At 42.1% G+C, this 19,710-nt stretch overlaps 1 protein-coding gene across 7 annotated transcripts in view; it reads right to left on the reverse strand.

The window, feature by feature from the left end:
• Positions 1-19,710, reverse strand: part of RICTOR (RPTOR independent companion of MTOR complex 2) — a 189,001-nt gene that overhangs the window by 151,377 nt on the left and 17,914 nt on the right. For 3 of the 7 annotated variants that reach the window (XR_012158870.1, XM_073343822.1, XM_073343818.1), the window contains one exon: positions 5-102. The exons of 1 other annotated variant lie outside the window; for it this stretch is intronic. Coding sequence is in view for 5 of the 6 variants with exons in the window: in XM_073343822.1 (XP_073199923.1) it covers positions 5-102 (98 nt within the window). In the remaining variant the exon portion in view is untranslated. Of the gene's footprint in view, positions 1-4; positions 103-9,870; positions 9,962-10,440; positions 11,206-19,710 lie in introns of those variants that run through there. 3 more of the 7 variants (XM_073343821.1, XM_073343819.1, XM_073343823.1) reach the window with 3 other exon arrangements.

Raw genomic sequence — 19,710 nt, forward strand, 5'->3', positions numbered from 1 at the left:
TTACCTTAGTAAAATTATTCAAGTGGCCTAGTTTTCTCATATTTGAAACACCTTGTAATTTGGCCACATTTTGGAGAATCTCCCTCAAGTTATCATAGGGTTCTGCAAAAGAAACAGATTATTGGTAGATATGATTCAGAAAAACAAGCATTCACCACATATTTTCCCAAACATAATAGGTACCCTGTTCATTTTTCCGGCTTTTGGTTAAGGATCTAGCCTGTTTTTCTTCAAAGAGTTCCGATTTGGCTTACACCTAGAACCGCAATATGCGTATTTGCGTTCCCAGAATAAGTGGCATAAGCCCAAGAAGTGGACACACACCTATTTCAAAGGAAAATTTTAGCAATACCCTGTTATTAAACAAACTTCAGCAATTTGTAAATCTAGATATTTAAAAATTCTCCAACACTACAATACCTGAGTACATCATAAATCTTAATGAATTTATCCTCAGCATCTCTGAGAGGGAAGTATTACTTGCTTTTTACAGACTGTGAATTAAAGCACAACGAATGAGCAATTTGTTCAGCATCACTCAGGAATTTTGTGGTCAAATTAGGAAGTGACCCTGATCTCCCAAATACTAGTGCAGTGCCTTAGCCAGAGGCTATTCTTCCATGATACCAAATTGTAGGCATGCATTGTTTAACAGAAGCTGTACAACATTCAATAAAATATTCACCTTCTTAACTTTTCTGATATTAATACCTTATATTTCCCAACCAACCACTACCCCAGGCCATACCACGGCCAGAGAGGGACCCGCTAGGAAGCGGCGGCAAGAAGGAGTTTGCCTGGAGGTGGATCTATTGTAATCAAGACTCAGGGAACTGCTTTTCTAAAGCAGCCAGGACCGGCTACAACTGAGAACATGGGACATTAGCCCTTTCAAGTAATCCTATCACAGACTGGAAAAGCATTATTAGTGAAATATGTAATGCATTTTCTACTGTCTTAGTGAAACTTGCAGCTGGAAAAAAAGGACAGCCAGCTCCGTGCAAAGCAGTTTGAAAATGACTGCTCTAATCACAGAGAGCGCTATCCCCCATAACTCCATAAACACATTACTGGTCTCTGTCGTTCAAAAAGATTTACTGCAGATCACAAAATCTGAATAAATGGACAAGTCTCTACTCAAGACATATCCTGAACTGATGTAGAAGAACAGGGCAAGAGCCTGCCCTACCACTAGGAGATGCAACCTTTACTCCTAAAAAATTTACTCCAACAGTCTAACTTCCAACTGAACAGTCAGTAAGCACCATCAATTAGGTAACTGGTCAAACACATACACGATAGCTTGGGGAGAGAGTGTATGGTAGAATGTTATGCATCAGGGTTAAACCAAATAAAACCCACTAAACAAACTGAGGTCGATATAAAACATTTCTACACATATATTTGGATACCACATCAAAAGCATTTACTTTTGAGAGGATCATACAATTTAAAGATGGAAGAGATTCTATTGGCAGGTCCATCATGATCCAAGTTCAGGATTATTCTGTATAGTTTATTTTTCTAGCATTTTATCCAGTTTTAGATGCTTCAAGCTGTCAAAGCCAAAACAAAGGAAAATTAAAGAGAATGATGCTAGGGTATAGTTATGGTACTGCTTTCAGTTTAGGTCATAACCCCTCATTTCAGGGCTTAAACCGAAGGGGGAAACTACCTCCCTGTTATTTGTCTTCTCTGAAAATATAATTTAACTGACTCCTATTCTTTTTGGTTTTGCTTTTAGCATGGCATAGGTGGGAATTTCCCTAGCTCACAAAAGCTTTTGGACCTGTAACACACAGCTGCCAATACCGCCAAGCCTTCTAAAATGTTCATCTTCAGTTCTCTGATAAACGGGGAGCAAAGAATGCCGTAAATTATCAGACTTAAGCCGATAAAGTTTAAACTTTGAGAGGAAGGAAGGTGGACAAATAGGAATTTAGTGATATCTTCAGAGAGGCTGAATTATAGGCAAGTATGTTTCTCTAATGATACAGTCATTCTTATTCATACAGAGTACAAAGCTTGAAAAAAATTTTGCTAAACTAATTTTCTAGCTTACCGAGGGGCCAGAAAGCATCCCAAGCTTTTCATGCAACTCAGAGTCCTGGATACTTTCCAAAACCCCTACCATCAAACAGGGGGAAAAAAAAAAAAACACACACACACACACAAATCCCCCAGTAAGATCTCATTGCAGCACAATCTTGCTGTCCTGGAGAAGGGACTCCAGTATACAAGCTACAATATAAGCAGGAAATTGAGAGGACAAGTGGTCTTTTCTATTACTAAACTACAAAGATGAGTAAAACAATTTGGTCCATTGTGATCTGTTCATACCAGCAATATACAATTGCAGAAGGACCAGGCTGATAAAGAATTACAGAATGCCACCTCAGAATACACTTGTTCAGGAGAGAAGTATGAAGTAGTCAGCATGTAGGTCAAACATTGTCAACTGAAACCTTAGTTCCAATCAATACTCACAGGGAACGGATTCCAACTAGGTAAAAGAGGCATGGCTCATTTTCATATCATTACCAGAAATAAACTTGAATAAAAGGGCGTAAGATGAGAGAAATACCAGTGGGAGGGGTAGGGTAAAACACAGAGTGAACACAGTTTATGGAAAGTAATCTGGCTCAGCCTGACCACAGCCATTCTTTTCCTACCTGCAACAGAGATATAAATCCTCACCCTAACCAGATCTGAGGTTCTGCAGCTAACTGGATTCCCGTTGAATCAAAGATCCAAGATTCAGTGCATAACTTTCTCCTTGACATCCCTGTAAATTCTTATATCATGGCAGCAGGGGGAAGTCCAGAACTGGTGTGTGTATATTTGCAGAATAATGGATTGAAATTTCCTATAAATAATAGGAAAAGGTAGGAAGATTGATTGGCAGTGTTGCCAACTCTCACGATTTTATCATGAGTGTCACAATGTTTAGTTTTCCTGAAACACTAGCTCCTAGAATCAATCTTTCATTTAAAAAAAGTTTTTTAGCCCTCCTGCTTGAAAATATGACAATCATAGAATCATAGACTTTAAGGTCAGAAGGGACCATTACGATCATCTAGTCTGACCTCCTGCACAACGCAGGCCACAGAATCTCACCCACCCATTCCTGTAACAAAACCCTGAGCTATGTCTGAGCTACTGAAGTCCTCAAATTGTGGTTTAAAGACTTCAAGGTGCAGAGAATCCTCCAGCACATACGCTAAAAATGCAAAATCAGAAAGCAAGAAGAATCCATATTTTACAAAATTCTCATGACTTTTAAGCACTTGAGGATGGAGATACGTTATGATTCAGGTGGGGTAAATGTGGTGAGTCAGAGATTCTATTCCCTAGCGTGTTCATGATAACACCAAAGAGCTCTACTTCATAAAGCAGTCAGTGAAGGGATGGACCACACGCTGTAATCATCACACTAGCACCAGTGACACCACCTTCCCCTAGCAGATTTGGCAGCATTGTCTGACCACATGTAAAAATAATGTTCCAACCACTGTTCCTGTTAAGCATATACTGGCAGAACAAACAGGAAGCATGGTAGATTTCCACAAAAATGTCAATGACTCTATAAATAAGTTAATTGATTAATGTGTAATTTCACACACATCCCTTCCAAGATGCTTGATCAGTAGTTAATACAATAACCAGTGCATGTATTGTGAGTATATTTACAGTAGAAACAGCAGGCTGAAGCACCAGCCAATATCACTTCTATCAAAGGATCCAACAAAACTAGTCTAAAGCAGAACTACCCAAACTTCCCCTTCTACACTGGAGTCTCATAACAGCCCCGCTGCTAACCCACTCCCATCTACTGCAGAAAGTGACTCACCCAAGAGGTTTCAGAGTAACAGCCATGTTAGTCTGTATTCGCAAAAAGAAAAGAAGTACTTGTGGCACCTTAGAGATTAACCAATTTATTTGAGCATGAGCTTTCGTGAGCTACAGCTCACTTCATCGGATGCATACCGTGGAAACTGCAGAAGACATTATATACACACACAGAGACCATGATCTCATGGTCATCTTTCATAGTCTCTGTGTGTATATAATGTCTTCTGCAGTTTCCACAGTATGCATCCGATGAAGTGAGCTGTAGCTCACGAAAGCTCATACTCAAATAAATTGGTTAGTCTCTAAGGTGCCACAAGTACTCCTTTTCTTTTCACCCAAGAGGAGCACAGTGGTGGCAGCATTTAGTTGGCTCCACCCCCGGAGGTGCCCAGGGCAGAGTGGCATGGAATGGACAAGGGGTCCTTGCCTTCCCCCCCTCTTGCCAGAGCCTCTGACTCCCACAGGCTCAGGACAGTTTAAAAATACCCAGGGCTGTTGACCAGTGGGCATCCAGGACTGGGCAGCAGCAGGAAGAGCACTCAAGGAGTTCCCAGAAATCACGGAGGGGAGAGCAGCAGGCGGCTGCTCCCTGGGGAGGGCTGGAAGGGACCATGCTCTCCCCATCTCCTTTACAACCTCTGGTAAAGGAAGGGTCCTGTCCTGCCTTGGACCGGACACTTGGCTGGCCGGAGCCCTGTGGAAACCTCACTCCCTGACCCCTGATAACGTCACGGCACCCTGCCTAGGGGCGAAAGTGCCTCACAGTTTGAAAACAAAATGGTCTAAAGTGCTAAAAGTGAGCTCAAACAGAAACTTCCCTAAAGTCTTCTCTCAAGTAACTAGAACTAAAGGTCAGGAACTCCTTTCACCTCACAACATTGTACTTAGAGACATAAAATGGGTGAGGGCATATCTTTTATTGGACCACCTTGTCTCTCTAATATCCTGGGACTAATTTACAACTACAATTCATGCAAAAGTTCATTTAACAACTCCGATTAAAAATTATATAAATTTTTTTTTCTTCCTCTCACTTTAAGAGGACCACAGAATTAACAACCCCAGACAACCACTGTGTTATACCTGAATCACATGAAGATTATACAAAGTATTTGGGTGCAATGGAGTTGTTCGCAAACAAGCCTCTGAGAACAGCCTTCCAAACTCGATGCTGTCCACAGGAATTAAGCAGAGCATAAAGGAATAATCTGACTAGAAACATTCAATGGAATTGAATCAATCACTGGTCAGAGTTAAGTAGATAGATGTAAATTATTTTTTGAAAGTGAAAGTTCTTTACAAGTACTCATAGCTTATCAAGGTGTTCATGCAAGTTTGGAAGATCGTCACATATCAGGCTCATTAAGAAGTCAATAAACAATGTTTTATCAGTAAACAATGCAATCTGAGGCACTGCATGTGAATGAAGGCATAACCTTCACTATCAGTTTATTAAGGTAATGTCTGGAGGGAAAACTATTCACAATGACAATAAGCACTCTGAATTCATACCCACATGCATGTGAAGTCCAGAATTCAGAAACTACCCCAAAAATTTGAGTTCCCTCACTCAAGTAGGCAATGCATCTGACTTCTAACATTTATAGGCGTTGTTCTCCAAGACACACCATGCTGCCCTTTTCATAGATGTGAATAGATTAAGGATTATTTGTTCTTTGTCCCCAATCAAGGATCAGAATCCAATTGTGATAGATCTGTACACACAATTAAAAGAATCTCTGAAGACTTTACACTGAGTATATGATTCCCAGACAGAAAAGATGGAGTTTAGTAGAGGGCATGTATCAGTAATTTAAGAGTAAAAAATATATATTAAAGGGATGCAATTACCACACAAAACATAACACACCACACAGCATAACTCTACATTTCCTGGGTTTAAGATTACACTTAAAAGAAATCCAAATATGTTAAAAATACATAGTTAATGACCAAAACACACTTAACTCTGCCCTGCAATGACAATGACTGCACCACAAGTAAGGTGGGGCAGAGTTTGTCTGGGGCTCTGGTTTATGGTGGGGGCGGGGGGGGGGGGGGAGAAAGAGGTCAAAAACTGCTGTAAAAAAGATGCTCGGTGGACAGCTTTGCAGCAATGACTCCCCCCTCCCAGGAATGTGAGGTCCAAAGGGCATAAAGGTATGAAACTTGGGAGGGGCAAGTGTGTCTGTTCCACGCAGCAAGGAAGCCAGTGCCCACCCTCCCTCCCCTAGTGGAAGCAAATGGCAGGCTGGGTTAGGACCTGCTGTGAGTACTACACTAGTCGCTCCTTTTAAAGGGGGGCTGGGAAGGAATTTTTCCCACACCACCTGAATTTGACTTCGGCAGAGTGAGGTTTTTTCACTTTCTCCACAGTGGGTGTGAGAGAACCTTTTCTGGTGAGAGAAAAAGGTGGTAGGCCATGTCACAATTTAGGGCTTGGCTACACTTGTGAGTTAGAGCGCATTAAAGCAGCCCCGGGCGCCCTAGCTCACTACCCATCCACACTGGCAAGGCACGTAGAGCGCTCTCTCTCCACGGCTAGAGCGCTCTTGGTACTCCACCTCGGCAAGAAGATTAACACTTGGTGCGCCTTGGCTGAAATTTCCAGGCGTCAGCGTGAACGAGGTGTTGCATTACTGCCTTCTGATCAACCTCCGGGAACGTCCCATAATCCCCTTAAATCAAGTGGCCACTCTTGTCATTGTTTTGGAATCACTGCAGGAATGCACATATGCCCTTTGAAAGCTCTGTTTTGACAGCTGGCATGCTTATCTGCTCCGAGACAAAGCAAACCATTACTGTAGAATGGTGTGGGGGGGGGCGGAAGGGTGCGGCGGGGGGGGGTGTGTGCTGCTGTCTGAACTTACAAGACAGCATGCTGACATGCTCTCCTCCCCCCCCACATACACACAACACACTCCCTGTCACACTCCACCCCATTTGAAAAGCACGTTGCAGCCACTTGCATGCTGGGATAGCTACCACTATGCACTGCTCTCTGTGGCCATTGCAAGAGCTGCTAATGTGGCCACAGCAGTTCACTTGCAGCTGTCAGTGTGGACAGACTGCAGCGCTTTCCCTACTGCGCTCTACGAAGGCTGGTTTAACTCAAAGCACTCTACATCTGCAAGTGTAGCCATGCACTTACTTTGTAAGGTTGGGCGGATGTCCAGTGCAAGTACTCCATAGGGAAGGCAGCCAGTGACCAGATAAATGGCCTGTTAAAGGACTTAAAAGGAGGTAATGGATAAAAGAACAGAACGGGGGAGGGGATTGGGAACTTCTCTGATTGGTATGGCAGGGAACCAACCTCCCCTCTCCCCCCATTCTCATAGCCCACCTTAACCCTCTTATGAGGGTGGTGGATGGTAAGGTCCAAGCCAAGGATTAGCTGGGGGACCTGGATAGAAACAAAGGGGGGCTGGTGAAAATCCCGGAGAACTGATTTGAATAATCATGGATTTGCCTGCACTGTACACTCCATCTGCCGGGTAGTCCCAGACATCTATATAATAAAGTTGCAGCCTGATTAAGATCCATAACAAGTGTCTCATGTCCTTCTTGTGTTATACCCAGACAATGAAATACCTATAGGATTAGGATTAAGGCATTTTAATGTTTGTGGTCCCTGACTAGACTAAACTGATTTTTAAATACTGGATTTTTTTTTCATATACTCCCCCCTCACGCAGATGTGATGGAGCAGTAAAAAGCTCTCAAAGCTCACTGGTGAATCTGGATTTTAAATTGCAGTTAATATATTAGTTTAGAGAGCAGTACTATTAAAATGAGCATTATGTGAAATGGAGGTACTTCTATTAGATAATTGGGACAAAGAAAAAGATTAACAGGTGAATCAATTTAAATCAAGGCCATTTAAATCATGAAGTGGAAAGCCTCAATTTAAATGAGCTTTTCCATTTGTACTTCAGATATTTTCTAAAAAAGGCACACTCATTGACGGATATAACCATTAAATCATGTTGATTTACAATTAAGTAGAATCTTTATACTAGATTTGGTACATCTTTTTGTGACTAGAAGGGTACACTCTATCACATTTATTTAAGCAATTACATAACTTAATATTTGCAAATTCTTACTAAGTTTTTAGTATTTAGAAAATGAATAATTAACTTCTCTCTCATTATTTGTGTCAAGAGCATTAGGACAGTAACTGGAATTTAATTAAAGACACAAAACTGCATATAAAATGTATTTTTATTAAACAAAATAACCGTAAGCGTTTTGGATACATAACCATCTTTTATCAAAATATGTTTCACAATTACAACTAAATGATTTATTAAACAAGAGAGATTAATTGTACTCATTGAATTAAACTGATTATTTCAGGGCAGCCTGGGAAACTTTTCAAATACATCTAAGTAAAAGTAATGGGAATGTAAGTTCCTACTTGCCCAAGTCTCTTGAAAATGAGCAGTCTCCTAAATTACTTAGGCTGTCCTTCAGACTTTTAAAAATAGTAGATTTCATCCCCTTCTCCCTCCTTGTTTTTATTCATAGACTGGATGAGGAAAAAAAAAACAAAGCTTTCCAGCTTTTTCAACTCCCAATAGATTTTCCAACTTAGAATATTTTTTCATTTGAACTAATTCAATCTGTGCTGCTGAAGAGACTACTGCTGTCTAAAGCTGGTTTAGCACTTCAATAAACTCTGCGCAGGTGCTTAACTAATGACGTCTACCAGTCCAATGGTGTAACTTTTTTAAAAAACATTAGCAAAACCTGTGCTGCTTAAATAGTTCACCGCCAGCCCTGAAATTTATTACGATTGGCATGACTGATGGGCATTAATTGTCACCAATGCCATAGCTGCATCATCTTGTCTAGGAGTTAGGCATCTACCCTAGTACTCTGGGTTGAAAATATTGGCAAGAAAAGGAGGAGTAAGTGCTTGATCCATCTGCTTCTTTACAGCCTGCAACAGAACTTTGTTGTTGGGTTTTTCCTTTCTTCAGTGTCTCTTGAAGTTCTTTCAAAATTGCAACAGAATCAACAATACAGCAGCAATCTTTCTGCAATTTATCCAAGGCTATGAAAATATGTTTCAGTATAGTCAGGAGATCTTCCACATTTCTCTTTAGTCTGATGTTGACTACTGTGGTGTGATAGTTCCATCTGCGTTGTCATGATTTTCTTCACAAATTGTCATCAGAATTGGCCAGTTCTTAATAAATAGCTCAAAAATCAATCACTGAATTCCACTGCACATCTTGGGGGAGAATTAATTTGGATCTTCCGGCTCTCTTCAGTGAAGCTGAAGCAAAGTGATTGGTACCAAAGTATTCTGCAATTTCAACATTTTCCGTTTTTCTGGAGTTGTACTTAAGTTTTTGGCTAAAGACGTACCAAACAAGCTCCGCATCCATATATTATAAAAATTGCAGGTTCCCTTCATTATCTTCTTCTAGATTTCTTCTCATACATTTGCAACATTGTCAGTACAAAACTATGCACTTGACACTTTTTTTTTTGTTCACAGTTTGTTACAGCTTTTACTGCTACTTCTTTTAAGTATTATATTAGGAAATGCTCACACAGCATATCAATTGTTTCTGTAAAATAGACAACCCCATCTTCTGTTATCACAAAATCACCTACAATTGGATTATTGTGTACACACTGCTCCACCCATCAAGACTCAGATTAATGAGTATCCTGTCAATGTTTTTTTCACACTGTTCAATTTCCCTCTCCTACACTGCATCAACCAACCTTCAAGTGACGTCTGCTCTTTTGGGTGGCGCATAGCCTGGTTGTAATGATTGAACCATGTCAATGAAATGTTTCTTCTGAAGATGATGAAAAGGAGAATTTGTTGCATTAATGAACCAAGCAATCTTTTCATCTATGGAGTCTTGATGGAATTTGCTGGTCCTGATTACAAACTCATCCGTGGTTATACTGGATGGCGAAGTCTTTTTTTTTTTTCTTGGGGATGGAGGGGGGGGAGGAGGGATACAGGTAGTTTACCTTCTGATGTATGCTTACTTGCAATGCTGCTGGTGGTACCAGTAGATGACTCCAGCAGTAGACATGGCAGATGATGGGCATTCATAACCTCTTATGTCTAAGGTGGACCCTGAAACAAAAATGGTTAAAAAATAATGAAAGATTCCCCCTACTGCAGATGTTTGTACCAATGTTTAAATGATAGAATTTAATCAAAAAGTATTATAGGGAAATAGATAAATAGATAATCCTTATGATTTAAGTCTATTTAAATCCTTATCTTTAACAACATCCCAAACAGTTTGAAAGAACATTTAAAATGTTAATATTCATGAACTGCCTAATAAATACTTTTAAATAGGAAAGCTTCACCTAGGATATTTGATTATATTGAGCAATAAAAAAAATCTGAAAAAGTACAGCCGTAAGAGCAAAAATAGTAATTGATAAGTACTCCACAAACATACCAATTATAATTTGAAAATAAACATTTTGAAATTCATAAGTAATCCACCCAAAACACAAATTTATGACAATAATCTAAGCTATCTTTTATCATAGTAAAACATGGTAGGCAGTCGATAATAATGCAAAAATAATTTTACTAACCAGTTGACCCAGACTGTTCAGAGATGCACTTCATCTTCAAAGTCATTGCCTTCTGAAGAGCATTTTTCATAATGTTGTTTCATTCTGACAGCCAAGTCTTGCATCTCTTTGTTGCACTGTTTACATTTGGCATATGTTCCTTTTTACTTAGAGGTACAGGCATTTTCTTGAAAATATTCCCTACAGAATCTTTTTAGGACCTGCAGGCGTGACAGGCTTTTCTTTCCTCCCAGTCTCCAGATGTTCAAATCAACACTAGAGGCTGCTCTCTGAAGAATGTTGTCCTTTCTTCCCACAGTCCTGATTTGACACCAGTGCTGCTCCTTTCTGGTTGCATACATTGCTCCTTCTCCCCTTGTTACATAATTTCCCTGCCACACCCAACCATTACCCCCCAGAAAAAAACAAAACAAAAACACTAACAAAACAAGACTTCTGCTCATGTAACCCACATACCTTTTGCACGGCAGTATTTTATTTGCTTATAGGCCATTGAGATATTAATGCATGCCTGTTTGTTTGTATCTCTGTGTACTCATGCAAGGAGACAGAGACTTCAAGAAACCATCCAGAAGCAAGGGCTGGTAGTTACTGGGCAGACCAGTGGTCTTCCATGAGTTGGAGAGCAAATTTTCATGGTGGGTGGAGACATAATTTGAGAATTAAGAAAATCAGAGCTCAGGTAGGGAAAAGCTATAAAAAAGTCCCGGCCTACAGGCCATCTGCAGCCCAAGAACCTCCCCAATGTGATCTGTGGGGCTCCAGCAATTTTGGGGCCAGGTCTCTCCCTTGGCCCTGCCTGCTGCCCCCCCAGACACTCTCCCTCACCTGCCCCCCCCCCCCCCCGGTACGCAATTTAAAATGGCCCAGGGCCGCGCCCACCAGCAGCAGAACAGCGGAGCTGAGCGGCTTCCTGCACGCTTGCTCCAAGTGGCTGCTGGCCCCTCCCTGCGGCCATGGGGCGGGGCTGTGCGTCCACACGCTGCCCCTGCCCTGAGCACCCCTGAGGCCAATGGGAAGCCGTGGGGTCGGTGCCTGGGGACAGCAGCACGCAGAGGCCCCCCCAGCCCGCCCTGCCTTGAAGGCCCAGGTAAGCGATGACCCCCCCACCCCTCTCCCAGAGCCTTCACCCTCACCCCCTCCCACCCCCAAACTCCTTTCCAGAGCCTGCACCCCTCCTCCTTTCCACACACCCCTTCCCACCCCTAAACTCCCTCCCAGAGCCTGAAATCCCACCCCCTCCTCCTGAACCCCCACCCCTGCCCCAGCCCAGAGTCTGCACCCAGCATCCAAACTCCATCCCTAAGCCTGCACCCCAGATCCCTTCCCGCACCAAAACTTCCTCCCAGAGCCCAGCTTTTTAAAATTGAGAAAGAAACTTTCCCTTTGTCTATTGTTCTCTGGCTGCAGGGACACAAAGCAGCAATGCTATAAGTAGGAATGCTGTATAAGGTTTGAACCAGGTATGAAAAAGTATCTTCCATACCTAGAAGAAATTATTTGGATAGGGAATGTTTAGTTAGACACAATAAGCTTTATTTCTTATTTTGGCTTGTGGATCTCCTCTGTGCTGATGCTCTTGTTTGCTTACAAACTTTAAGCTGAACCCCCAAGAAAGCTAGTTTGGGTGCTTAATTTTTGGAATTACTCTTAAAAAATCTAACAAAAGCCTAAATTCCAGATTTTTTTTTCCTTTTTTGTTTAATAAAATTTACCTTTAAGAACAGGGATTGGATTTTTGTGTCCTAAGAGGTTTGTGCATGTTGTTGGATTAGGTGGTAGCAACAGCTAATTTCCTTTGTTCTCTTTCTCAACTCTTCCCCAGAGGGAGGGGTGAAAGAGCTTGAGGGTATCCCACAGGGAGGAATTCCCAAGTGCTCCTTCTTGGGTTCAAAGGGGGTTTTTTGCATTTGGGTGGTGGCAGCGTTTACCAAGAGAAAAGCTGTAACCTTGGGAGTTTAATACAAGCCTGGAGTGGCAAGTATTAATTTTTAAAATCCTTGCGAGCCCCCACCTTCTGTACTCAAAGTGACAGAGTGGGGATTCAGCCTTGACATGAGCATCCAAGTAAGGCCCAGGGACGATTGTAGATGTCCCAGCAACAGAGGGTGGTGGAAACAGTACTGTCTCAAGACCTCCCTTGCAGGCCTCCCCTGCTGTCATCTTTTACAGCTAACTCTGACTAGCAGGCTTAAGTCTTCCTGTCAATAGGTATCCAAGTAAAGTTTTCCAAATCTTGGGTCTACTGTATAAATAAATATACATGTAGAAGAGATAAATCACTCTTACATGAGACTCTGTAAATTTAAAAATAAGTTGTACAACTTACTAGGCGTGGATAACTAAAATCTGTATGAAAAATATACCATCATATGCAGTAGCCCGTTTAAAATGACCATAATTGTTATCTTTGTGTCTTTTAAAATATCCAATCTCTTGCCAGATTACTTTCTTCCTTTTTATTTTGTTTTAAATCTAAGTTACATGTGCATACAAGGCACCCTAAGCTAATCGTTTCTTTTCCTTTAAGTGTTCTCAGATTGGAACCTTTTTTGAACCAAATTCATAGGAAATCCAGAAAATTATTGGGTTTTACAGTTAAGTTATAAAGTCCCCCCCCCCCAAAAAAAAACAAACCAAAAACAGATTTTATAATGGAAATGGTGACACAACTTTATTATATCAACTATAGCTACAGTATTTACCTTGAACAGAAACACAGAGAAAAGCCAGAAGACCTGTTGTTCAGGCAATTTCAGGCTGCCACATAGTTAACACTCAAGATACTTTTACATTTTGGAGAAGAGAAGGGGGAAATTGAATCAAGGCCATTCCTGAGCAGGTAAAGGACATCCCTAATGGCTGAAACAAATGCTAAACTTCAGGAATGCTGCTTTGAGAATGAAACTCTTAGTGCTGAGGGAGGATACCAGAGAATAGTTTTAAAATGAGAGAGTTTTGTGCTAAATTTAAAACATCAACCTGGTATCCTGCAAGCGGTCACACAGATATACAGAATAAAATCAGTTACAATACAGTTTTGGAAGATAGTATGGGCCACATGTTGTATCCAGCATCTCTTATAATCTTGTTTTTACAGCGTTATAGTAAACTGATATTTTCAAAGCACTCAGAATGCACTATGTATTTGAAGCAAAGCAGTAAACCCGAGAACATTCAACAAAAGATCATAACTGAAGCCACAGAAGCCGTATGTTGAATTGAACCATCTGAAAAGGTCCTATGCTCTTAATTGTTCAGTCCCTTTAAAGTTAATTATACAAACGAAAGTAGTGATCTTCTGAAATGTCAAATATTAATTTAAACTAGGCTATAATTTATTATTATGAGTTATTACAATAAATCTCCTCCCCCTTTGCCAACTCTAGTCAGAAAATTCTAGCTCGTCCAACCATATCGGAAAAATGTTTAAAGCTAACTTGACAAAAATACATACTTCCCTTCAGTTAATATGAAATAGTCATTGTATCCGATCTACCAGACAAGCCTCCTTTCAAAAATACATAAAAGAAAAAAAATCCAACAACTTTAGGCCCTTCATAGTAGATATCAATTTTTGAAAAGTATCTATTTTTCAAATGTTGACATGGAATATCAATTGATATCAAGTAATTTAAGAATGTTAAATAAAACATACACGTTCTTATTGAACCATAAAGCCAGACAAACCTAAGTTCAATTTTCTTATTAAGCTTAAGTATTTTTGTAGTTAGCAAATAAAAAAAATAGATTGGAACCACAGGCCAACAAGTACAACTACATTAGTAAAGGTACTCTGCAGTTCATCAGAACAATTGTAAAATCAAACATAGGCGTGCGTATGGGGTGTGCCGGTGAGCCCAGGCACACCCTAATGCAGGGGTGGGCAAGCTTGTCCTGCCCAGCCCGCCTGAGCTTTCGGCAGGGAGGTTTCCCCCGGACAGCGCTGCAGCAGTGTGGCTCCAGCGGGACCTGAGCTCCTGCTGCTCAGAGCCACGTGGTAAGGGGGTGGGGCTGCGAGTTCCAGCGGGCCGCTCCTGGACGCTGCACACAGAGGCTCCAAGAGAGGGGGGAGGTGAGGGTAAGCAGGCTAGGGCTGGGGGGGGGTGTTGGATAAGGGGCAGGGAGTCCCGGGGACAGTGGATTGGATCGTGGGAGTTCACGGGAGTCAGGAGGCGGGGTGGGGGGTGGATAGGAGTTGGGGCAGTCAGGGGACAGGGAGCAGGGGGAGTTGGCGGGGGCGGTCCCCGGGGTCATGGTTGGGGGAGGTTTTGGGCAGGTGGTCTGGGAACAAGGAGCAGGATGGGTCAGGGATTCTGAGGGGGGCAGGAAGTGGGTGGGGATTGGATAGGGGGCAGGGGCAGGCTGTTTGGGAAGGCAGAGCCTTCCTTATAACACTTCCTTATAACACTACCAATTACTTCACTCTCTCTGCAATAAGATTATCTTTGCACTTAACGTTTAAGGGTTTGTCTATACTGCAATTAAAAAACAATGCTGGTCCGGGCCAGCTGATTCACGCTCATGGGGCGCAGGCTAAGGGGCTGTTTAATTGTGGTGTAGACGTTTGGGCTCAGACTGGTGCCCAGGCTCTAGTACCCCACAAGGTGGGAGGGTCCCATAGCTCAGGCCTGAGCACAAATGTCTAAACCGCAATTAAACAGACTCGTAGCCCAAACCCCACAAGCCTGAGTCAGCTAGCACAGGCCAGCTGTCGGTGTCTAACTGTAGCGTACATAGGCACCAACTCTGTGGGTGATCCAGGGCTGGAGCACCAATGGCGGAGGGAATGGTGGCTGATGCGCACCCACTGGCAGCCTCCCCACCTCCCCCATTCCCTGCCAGCACCTCCCGGCGAGCCCCGCAGATCAGCCCTTCACCCTCCACAATGAATATAAATAAGTCAAAATACCGAACACAAAACCATCTGATGCACACCTTCCTGCAATCCTGAAGGTTTCAACTGCTCAGTCACTGAGGCCAAACATCAACAAACAGACAGAACTAAAGCGTTGCCAGGTGTCTGGCAAACACTAAAAACTCTCTGGCAGGCAAAGAATTAATTGTATAAAGTTGTATGACAGTTTTATTATTTCTAAGAAATTCGAAATAAAATACACAATATAAATGTTTTCTTTTCTGAACACCATCTTCAGTGACATTATTGGCCCGCTGGGAGAATTTGAGGACTGGCACTGGCCCTAAGGTAAACTGAGTTTGAGACCCCTGCCCTAGATTGTGGTGGACCTACTGAAAACTAGCACCACCTCCTCAAGTGCACTCAAAGAAATGGACTGCCTGGGCTCTGATGCATCCTGCTGCAGACAAGACAGGCCTGGTTTCTCCTTGGCTCAACACTTAAGCATCACCAGACACAGGAAGAATTATGACTGTCCAGTCCCATTTCTGCCTACTAAACTCGTCTCCCCCTTCAGAGAAGTAGGAATAACAATCTCCTGCTTTGATAGGAATTGGGACAGAGGGTAAGAGAAGAGAAAACAGATCCAATCTGCACCTCTTCTTCCCCTCCTCCCTCCACACCAACCTAACTTCAAAACAGTTACCCACAGCATCAAGGAGAAGTAAAGGCTACTATTTCACTGGAGAAAAATAGAAGAAACTGAAGTCCAGGTGACCTGTTTGGAGAAATAACTAACCCTTTATAAAGTATCACTTATACTTTAAAGTCATGTGTTAATTAGTTCTCTTGGGATAGGCCTTTCTGGCTTACTCCATTTAAGGTTTACTAGCATTGCTTTCCTGGACCTAATCCTGCAAACCCTTACTCCCATAAATCATTTCTAATAGTAATTTCAATGAGTCTGTCATGAGTAAGGATTAGTTTTGTGACAAGACCCCCCCCCCCCCCCCACTCATCCTGCACACACTTTTGTATGTGCATAACTCTACAGACAAAAAACCTGGAATCATTCTTGTGGAACCTTAGATACTAACAAATTTATTTGGGCATAAGCTTGTGAGCTAAAACCCACCTCATCAGATGCATGGAGTGAAAAACACAGTAAGCAATACAGGTCTTTTCTTGTGCTGTAATATATATACACTGCTTACTGTATTTTTCACTCCATGCATCTGATGAAGTGTGTTTTAGCCCAGATTCTAACTTTCCAACATGCTGGGGGGTGCTCACTGCTCGACTGCAACTGCTCAACCCCCTGCTCTGCTGCAGTGGGAGTGCCGTAACCACACAAGGCACATTCAAGTGCTGCCACGGCAGTGCTTTAGCATTGCCCAATGTAGACTAGCTCTAAGAAAGGGGTGGGCAGTGGGAGGGGGGAGAAGAGGAATAAAAAGGAAGACATGGTGATTGATGATTTAACTGGGAATTGGTCCTGCTTCGAGCAGGGGGTTGGACTAGATGACCTTCTGGGGTCCCTTCCAACCCTGATATTCTATGATTCTATGGTTATTTTACCTATACCAGAGGCCAAGAAAGCCAGTAGGATAGACAAAGGGAGTAAAATTGTTGAAAGTTCCTGCAACAAAGAGAGAAGGACAGGAAGATGCAATAGCAGATAACTGAACTGATGAGGAAACACCAAGTTGCTTGAGGGTATAAATACCAAAGTAAACTGCATCTCACCTCCTGAATAGTCATTTCCTGACAAATACCTTGCACTGAAGCAAACAGAGAACAAAAAGTGCTGGGGACGCCCTTTCACCCACTTCCCCTCAGAACAAGGGCCTCCATCCACCGATCTACACCACAGGGCAGAGGCAAACAACTTTTTAAAAATGCTATGCACAACTGTGTAACATGTCTATGCATACACAGTTAAGAATTAGAATCTTTGCACTTCTGTCTACTTTGGTAATGATGGGTGAATGAATGGCCGATTCTGCCTTTTCTTGTTAATATTTTTGCTAATTATTAAAGTTATATTTGTTTTCAAAATATGAAAGCTAGGGTTTATTAAGCAAACAGTCATATCAGTGTTAAAAAGTAAAGTAAAAAGTAGTCTTAAAAAAAAATCAGTTTCATTAATACATTTGAAATCTAGCCAAAAGCACAAAGTTATACATACTGTATCATGAAATATTAGCAATATTATAGAATCATTGAAACGTAGGACTGAAATGGCCCTTGACAGGTCATCTAGTCCAGTCCCCTCCACCGGGGAAGGACTATGTATTATATCAGTGGTTCTCAACCAGGCATCAGAGGCCCCCTAGGGGGCCGCAAGCAGATTTCAGGGGGTCTGAAATTAGACTCATTAGGGCTCAGGGCAGAAAGCTGAACCCACGCCACCCTGAGCCCTGTCAACCAGGGATGAAGTCCAAGCCTGAGAAGCTTAGCTTCGCAGGGCCCACTGGGAACTGCCCTACTTGGTACCCCCTAACACCAGCACTGGCTTTTATATGCAGAAAAACAGTTGTTGTGCCACAGATGGGCCCATGAGTTTTTATATCATATTCAGGGGGCCTCAGAAAGAAAAAGGGTGAGAACCCCCGAGCTACACCATCCCTGACAGATGTTTATTTAACCTGTTCTTAAAAACATCCAATGATAGCAATTCCAAAACCTCCCTAAGTAATTTGTTCCAGCACCTAACTAACCTTACAGTTAGGTTTCAGAGTAACAGCCGTGTTAGTCTATATTTGCAGTTAGGGAGTTTTTCCAATGTCTAACTTAAATCTCTGTTGCTGCAATTTAAGCCTATTACTTCTTGTCTTGTCCTCAGTGGTTAAGGAGAGCAATTTATCACCTTCCTCTTTATAACCACCTTTTACGTACTGAAGACTGCTTTATCCCCCTCAGTCTTCTCTTCTCCAAACTAAACAAACCCATTAACAAAAAACAAAAAACCACATACCACGTTCCTCCTACACCATGTTTTCAAGATGCTTCATCATTTTTGTTGCTCTCCTTGGACTTTCTCCAAATCTCTCTCTAAGTGCAGTGCCCAGAACTGGACACAATACTCCAGCTCAGGCCTTATCAGTGCTGAATAGAGTGGAAGAATTACATTTTGTGTGTCTTGCTTACAACACTCCTGTTAATACATCCCAGAATGAGTATTGCTTTTTTGCAACAGTATTACATTGTTGACTCATATTTCATTTGTGATCCACTACAACTCTCATATCCTCCTCTGCAGTACTCCTTCCTACGCAATCATTTCCCAATATATTTCACGTTACTGTACAATAGCAAGGTAAATTTCATAGTTAAGCTGAATCTATGCCCGGATTCTCAAAGTGCATGCATAGAGCATTCCAGGGTCTAGCACCCCTGCTATCAGCAACCTTGTCAATAGGTTCTCCTCCTATATGCTGCTCAAAGTCACAGATAGCCACAAGTAATAACTTCCCCTTCGAGCTCATAAGTGTTGGGCAAAACACAATATGCAGAGATAATACAGTGGAGATATTTCTACCATCAAGCTAGGAGAAACATCTTCACTTGCCTTTCAACCTATCAAATGGGCTCTCCATATACAAAACTAAAGCTATTTGTAGTTAAATAGTTCTTACTCCCATTAAGACTTCTAGTATATGGTTTCATAAATAAGGAAAGCAGAGAGTAGCCCGGATTACCCAGCAGAGTTGATCCATGCACCCCATTAATGTCTAAAGTACTACTGGGCAAAAAAAGTTCCCTGTTGCAATCTTGCAAACAGTTGAATATCTTGGCATCATGGACTTTTCCTGACCAAGCAACATTAATCTTGGCAAACCTGTGACTGTGATCCACCAAGAACAGAAGAATTATAACGAAGCACCCCTTTTACCTGATAAACTGAGGCTTTGGCATGGGACAATACCACGAATTTAGCACATAGGTCATTTCAATAGCCCCAGCACAACTAGGAAACCCTAATTTTAATTTCCAACAGTCATCTCCTCCATGCTTCCTTCCATGATCACATGATGCAGCAGCGCATACTGAAAATTTTTACCATATCTTCATAAATCAAACTGTGGATTTCCCAGTGATGAACTTGCCCCCAGTCACCAGTGGCAACTGCAGAGTTCCAAAGGGTAGTTGCCACTAACCTCTCCACGCTGAGGGGCGCATTCATCTGAGTATTCTGGGGTTGCTCAGCCCAGGACTCCAGGAAAGCACTTTCCTCATCCTAAAGGCCTGATGCTACTTCTAGTCATCCGAAGTCTGCAAAACTATCCAGTCCCACCACTCCACATTTGCTGGCATGGCCCAGGAGAGGTTCTCCAACAAATACATATATCACAGAAAAACATCCATGTGGTGCCATCTGTGACTCCACAAGGAATTCTAACAACTCTCAC

This window comes from Lepidochelys kempii, chromosome 5 (genome assembly GCF_965140265.1).
Source record: "Lepidochelys kempii isolate rLepKem1 chromosome 5, rLepKem1.hap2, whole genome shotgun sequence".
NCBI lineage: Eukaryota > Metazoa > Chordata > Testudines > Cheloniidae > Lepidochelys > Lepidochelys kempii.